The 7,174-nt window shown below is 35.6% G+C and overlaps 1 protein-coding gene across 1 annotated transcript; it reads right to left on the minus strand.

Annotated features, from left to right (window-relative positions):
* Window positions 1-3,582: 3,582 nt before the first annotated feature.
* Window positions 3,583-6,920, minus strand: LOC108483483 (uncharacterized TPR repeat-containing protein At1g05150-like). The gene has a single exon (XM_017786919.2). It carries the CDS (start codon window positions 6,219-6,221, stop codon window positions 3,825-3,827), a length of 2,397 nt encoding a protein of 798 aa, XP_017642408.1. The 5' UTR covers window positions 6,222-6,920; the 3' UTR covers window positions 3,583-3,824.
* Window positions 6,921-7,174: the final 254 nt, after the last annotated feature.

Raw genomic sequence — 7,174 nt, forward strand, 5'->3', positions numbered from 1 at the left:
CACAAGCGATATATTAGGCAAAACATATAATAAATAAAAACATTTACTACATAAACTACGTATTTATTGATAAATTATGTTTACCTCATTACCAACAGGAACACGTATGAGTCTGTGACTCTAGGACGTAAAAATAGTATTCACCATCAAGCCCATGACTACAGCAGCAACAAGCAACTACCGATCGATATCTTATCCTGTTGTATTGCCCGAGAAAGCTCCCGGTATAACGTAGACAATACGGCAAATTCCCAACTTAGTTTTGCGCATTCACTAAAGTCCATTAGATGTAGAAGCCACCTTATGTGCACCAATTTTCTAGATTTATCAGGTATTAAAATGCCCCTAATTAACCTCATGATGAATGCTAGGGCGTATTGCTGTATGACCACCTCCATTGCATCCTCGGAAAGTTTATTGAAATTTTTCTCCAACTAGTTGGTTGATATTCAACCATCTTCGAACCTATTTGAGACCTTCCCCAACATTGTCGTGCAGAGGTCCACTTTCCCCGAAACCACCACTGACCCCATGATGACTAGCCCTTCCATCGGCAGACCAAGCTATAATGCTACGTCCTCGAGTGTGATTCTGCACTCGCCGGATAGAAGGTGGAAAGTGTGTGTTTCAAGCCTCCATCTTTCCACCAACAGGCTGATTAATATGGGATCGAGTTTGTAGCCCTCTTGCCTGTGAGACGCACACAAGAATCCAGCCTATTATAGGTACCCATGAATTTCAGTAATTGAAAGCTCCCTTGTAGTATGTATGAACGCCTCTAGCACACGATCGTCCGTCTATTTACAACATAAAAAAAATATTTAGATTTATCGAAAAAAATTAACATAATTAAAAATAACAAAAATATAAAAATAACCAATTACCGTTGCTATTTGGGCAGCAGAAATATGGTTGTCATCGAAACGGATTAGAGAGGCGTCCATTCTTGAGAAATTGATCCGAATGAATAAAATACGATATAATTAAAAATATATTATTTTTAAATAAAAATATAAATAAAATTTGAATAAAAAGCTTAAGAGAGTTTAAAAGAAGGATATGAATGAAAAAAAATGAAATTTAGGGGGTATTTATAGGGTTAAAAAAGTAACCGTTATGATTTTTAATTTTTTTTACCATTTGGCACAAACAACAGTCAAAAAGTCATTAAAGTCACTGTTGTGGGAAAGGGCGTCTAGTTGGGCGCCCTTTCACATTCTCTCTCCTAAAACCGGCCTATTTCCCTAATTAAAATTAAAATCAACCCAAAGGCCTAAATAAAAAAAATAAAACAGCCTAAAGGCCTTATTTTCCAAATTTTAGGATAAATTACATTAATAGTCATCTAATTATGAAAAGTTACAAAATGGTTATCCAATTATTTGATTTTCTTTTTCTTTTTTTAGCCATCCATTGTTAAATTGGTAATGGAAAGATGACATGGCAATTTTTAAAATGGGCATAATAACAAATTTAGCCTTCAACATTTACTTAATTTTTAAAAATTTAGCCCTCAATATTTACACATTTCTTAATTGTATCATATATTTTACATGAAAATATAATTTAATACACAATGAGTAAACTAGAAATAAAAGCAAAAATATTTTTTTAGAAAAACTTCATCTATTATTAAACTAGACAATCCTCAAATACATTGCTTTCCTTATACTTCAAATGACTAAGAACTTGATATCTCTCAATGAATTAATATATTTTTTGTTAGCTTGAGTTGACTGCCATTAATGAAGCAAATCAAAGCTTAAAAAAATTATTCTCTTAAAGTTGTTAGACTTACAATTGGATTGAATAAATGAAGCAGGTATTTTTTTTTTTCAAGCAATTGAATTAGCTTCACCTTTTTTTCAAAATTTGAGTTGTTTTGTTTCTTGTTGCTCATTGAATCAAACGCAAGGATAATGTCGAAAAGGGTCACAAAGAAAAGCAAAACTACAAAATGATCAAATTACATGTGTAAACATTGAGAGTTCGATTTTTTAGAATTAAGATTAAATTGACACAATGGATAAATGTTGAGAGTTAAAGTTATTATTATATCAATTTTCTAAAGCTACTGCATTAACTTTTATTAGCCATTTAACGATTGGTGACTAAAAAAGAAAAAAATCGAAAAGTTGGGTGATCATTTTTTAACTTTTCATAGTTAGGTGACAAAAAAAAAGACTAATAATTGAGTGATTACTAGTATAATTTACCTTAAATAATAGGATTAATATATTCGGAGGTACTTGAATTGGCAACTTGTACTTACTTGATATCTAAACTTGAAAATCGTAAACTAACTTGATACATTTTTTAGGTACCTAACGAACAGCATTAAAATATGACATTAACTACCAATAGCATATGCCATATGACAATATCATATTTTGACATGTGGCAAAAATTAAAAATATATATTTCAATACGAGACTACCACATGTCACCATGACATTGGTGGTGAGTGATTATATTTTAATAGTGTTAGTCATGTACCTAAAAAAAGTACCAAGTTAATTTATAATTTTCAAATGTAGATACCAATTAAGTCTAAAATTTAGATACCAAAATTAATTACCAAATTCAAGTCCAACTATATATATTAACCCCTAAATAATAATTTAATAAGATATTTTTATATACTTTAATTTTAAATTTTGATTTGAAACGCTATTCACTCTTCGTAACTTCCTTCTTTTTTTTTTTCTAAATTATATATTTTGAACGTGAATGTGCATAGATAAATTTAAACCTTTTGAATCTTAATAAATTATAGTATTAAAATAATTATTTACTTAAAACTATTACTTTATTTTTTTAAAAAATATAACTTATTTTAAAAATATTTTTAATCCACAAAGTGCGATGAATTCTAGTTCATATGAAAAATTTGATATATTGATAATTAAATTTTAGAATTATTCATATAATCATGTTATATGCTTTATAAGAGATCATTGAGACACGTTTTGGATAGAAATAAATAAAATATTAATGACTTTGTCTTATTGATGTGTGCAATGTGACTGTTTTAATGTACAAAGGCTTTCCATCTGTGTGCTTTGTGACAAATTTCCTTAGTGGAGATCGTCATGATAAAAAGCTGGAACCAAGCATTCAGTTTTTGGAATTATGCATTTGGATGCCCAGACTGAAACAAACAAAAAGGCTATTATTATTTTCGTGGTTGGTTTGACCTCGTATTCAATCATACAGACCTCAGTATTTCACCTCATTATCCATCCAATTAAGACCCACTCAGTATTTGATTGATCATTTCCAGATCCCTGATCAAAGATTAATTGAAATGGAAGGGAGGAAATTTGGGGTAAATTTAGATAAAGTCAGTCAACCAACCATGTTACCTGTAATCCAGCAAGTCCCAGCTAATGATGGTGCCAAGTCACATGGTCCCAACTTTCACAACCTGGAGACTCCCCACTATCCTGGTCACTAAGCAGACCAAGTAAAACAAACCAAGATATTGAAATCCCATGGTATGCCTACGAACACGAATCAAACTCTTGAACACCCCCAACCCCAAAGGATAAGCTAACATCTTTCTTCATTTAACAATGAATATCTCCAAACAAATTCAACATTACCATAAACAAAGCAGAAGATGATGATACATTGAACAGTTAAAAAATGATCTCTACAGCAACTGTTAAGAATCCGGGCGCTTGAAAACGGTTTATTGTACATGAGCATGATGCCCACTGAACACATTTGGATGAAACTATATATTGCACAATGCACACTAGATGACTAAAATAACACAATGGAATGGTACATGCTGAGTAAAATGACTATAAACCAACTAGTTACGGAGATTTGTAGGATTGCAAAGTAAAGTACATGCACTTATCTTTCATCGCTTCAGCTTCACTTCCATACTCTTTGAATTTATATTCATCCTGTTTAAAGCTAGGGGGAACTTTGCCCTCACTGTAGCATTGATTACATAGACTAAAATGAGACTTCACTTCCCTAAAGCGAGAACCAATAACTGGGTAACGGCAAACTGCACAAACCCGGCGCCCATGACGGTTCCTATCTCCATTTTCTAACTTCAACAGAGTGGACATGATACCAAATCCCCAATCAGGATCATCGAACATGGTAAGAAATTCACTGAAAGATACCATTGAGGAATCTGTTTCTCCATGAACTTCCAGGATTTCACTAATTCCATGAGAAGGAACATAAATAGCCCTCAACAATTTGATGTACTGTACAGCATCCACCTTTCTAATCTGAGAACTACCCTCATTTACTGGCCGCCATAAGAGTGCATCAAAGGCAATCCTTTTTCGTTTATTTGGAGGTCCATTACAAATGGGAGCAAGAACAGCATAAAAAATGCCCAAGTCCACCCTGCCTGATCCTGTTTCATCCAAGACAGAGAGGATACTCTCGTTTATAGCTTTGACAGCTCCTTGAAAGGTTTCAGGTTTTAGAAAACGAAGTAATCTGCGTAGAATTCCTTCCAAATTAGGCTTACGAATGGATTTCTGAGGACCTCCACCACCAGAGTAGGAGACTGGTACATCAATTTCATTCATTTCCTTCTTCAAAAGATCTACATTGCAACGGCTCAATCTTGTAATTCTCTGGAAAGCCCTAATTTGAATAGCACTTCCTAAATCCTGCCTCAATGTAGTCTTCTCACCAACAGTCTTGAATTTTGATGGCTCCACTATTACAAAAGCCCCTTCTCCATTGGCACCACCTTTACTCTTTACCTTCTTCTTCTGCAGCTGTTTCAAATGGTAAATGGCATCGTGTAATTCAACCCTGTTTGTCATTTTCAAAGCCTCCTTCAAAGCTTTCTTAGCTTCTTCAGTTTCTCCAGCTCCCAACAAAGAAACAGCCTTATTGAGCTGTGCCCGCCAATGATTCGGCCACACCGCTAAAACCCTAGTGTACATTTCAGAAGCTCTCTGGAACCTACCCAAGTCCATATAAAGCCCACCTAGATTGTATAAAGCATCAACATGACCAGGTTTCAAGTCAATAGCTTTCTGGAAAACCTCAATTGCCCTCTCATCTTCACCCAGAGCATGCAAAGCTGATCCCAAATCACAATGTGCATCAGCATAATCTGGTTTCATGAAAATAGCCTCTTCTAAAGCCTTTGCAGCTGCCCTATACTCCCCAACCCCGAAAAGAGCACTACCCAAAAGTTTCAAAGCTCTAAAATGTGTGGGACAAAGGATGGCAGCCTCTCTATAATACTCACAAGCACTTAAAACCATACCTTCTCCTTCGAGAGCAATCCCAAGATTGACATAAATTTGAGGAAGCAAATAACCCCATTGATTCCCACCTGCCTCAGCTGCTTCCAAAGCCAACAAAAACTCTTCTTTAGCTTCTTTGTACTTCCCTAACACATATAAACAATTCCCAGCTCTAAAATGTGGCCTCACATCCATTGGCTGCAATTCGCAAGACCTTTTGAAACTAATCAAAGCTTCTTTAAACAACTGATGCTCATATAAAACCCTCCCAATAGCCATTTGTCCATCAAATGCTTCTTCTCTTGACCTTGCCCCATCGGCTCTACTCCTTAAAGCTCCCAATTCCTTGACAAAAATGCCATAATCAGGACCCGTTTCTTCCCAATATACCCTTTTTTCTGAAAGCTCTGCAGAGGGTCCTAGTTCCCTCGACCACCCCGCATCCGAATACGCATCAAAATTGTCGCTTTTAAATTTCCCAGTTTTTGCTTGTTTTGCTTGCAATCTCTTCAACAAGATCTCCAATTCGTCCACCAGTTTCCACGTGTCGTCGAAAACTATCTCGTGATGCGGTGACCCGGCCCACGCCGTCGTCCGTTGCTTCCTCTGTGACTCCGTTATTCTCTCTTCCGCAATCGACGAAGAAGATGCTTCGGAGACGATGGATGCGCCTTTGTTTTCATCGGGATAGAGCTCGAGACCCAGCGCATCGAAGTCACGGTCAACGTCACCGGCTCCATCGTCATAAGTTCTCAACAAGCCGTCATAAGTTAACCCCTTTTCGCCGTCAATGAACTCCCCGTAGGTCCGGAAGACTTCGTCGAGAATAGCGTTGATTTGTTCGTCGCTGAATTTGACTCTGGGGTTAACGGCGACGACCAACGCTGCCATTTCATCTCTGTTAAGACCCCCATCACGGTTGTTATCGAATTGCTGAAAAATCCTCTTCACCTTCTCTGATCTACTCCCTCTTGTCGCCATTTCCTCCTACCCTTAAACGTTTTTTTCCCTCTCTTTTCTCCTAATCCTCGGAAAAACTGAAGAAGGAAATGCCAACCAAAGCCAATCAACCAAAGCTTAAGATTTGAGAAATGAGGGACCAAGAAAAGAAAAAGAAAAAAATATGGGTTTCTTTTTTCTTTTTTTGCTTTATATAAAGGGAATGGAGAGAAGAGATTGATGATGATGATGATGATGATGATGATGATGATGATGAAGAGCTCTTTCTTCTTTTCTAAATGTTTGTTGGTTTTTTTTTTGTTTCAAAATTGGTTTTTTCTGGTTCAGATGATGATGAGGGTGTGGGGGCAACAACAAAGGAAACCCCACAAAAAAGCAGAGTTTTGGTTTGAAAAATAGCTTGGTTATTGTGTAGGATCGTTCAACGGGGACGAAATTTAAATGTAAATGGTTAAGAGAGAGGGTAATGGTTGGTTGGAGGTTTGAGTCTGTAAAACAAAAAGAGGCTTATTTTAAGGCGAAAAAGTGCACTAATTACAATCAACTGCCCTATCTTTTTTGTTATATCACTGGAATTGCAACCTTCGTTATATCATTATTTCGTAGTTTGTTACTTCAATATCATATAGAGTGTAAAGTCACATCATCAAGGAAGGTTAAATCTCAGCTAAACTCAGTCTTAACCCAATATTCTATTAACAGGATATAATAACACATTTCTGTTTCAAATTTCAAATAAATTAATATCACAACTAAAAAGGATTGGTTTGTTTGTATTTTAGGAAGGATAACGGTAAAATCAGGCATATCCGGTTTGAAAATATTTTTAAGTAGTTTTTTTTTTTTTTTTTAGAGTGTATTTTTGCAACGCAGCATCCGTCTGATTTACTTAAAAATGAAAATATATATTAACCGTTGGATCGTCAACAATACTGTTGGGATCAAGGGCTATTGGAAAAAAAAACTCCAATAGC

The sequence above is a fragment of the Gossypium arboreum genome, chromosome 1 (genome assembly GCF_025698485.1).
Source record: "Gossypium arboreum isolate Shixiya-1 chromosome 1, ASM2569848v2, whole genome shotgun sequence".
Classification (NCBI taxonomy): domain Eukaryota; kingdom Viridiplantae; phylum Streptophyta; class Magnoliopsida; order Malvales; family Malvaceae; genus Gossypium; species Gossypium arboreum.

Bases quoted from the DNA above. Each gene is read 5' to 3' on its own strand.
- LOC108483483 (XM_017786919.2), bottom strand. From the start codon at position 6,221: ATGGCGACAAGAGGGAGTAGATCAGAGAAGGTGAAGAGGATTTTTCAG.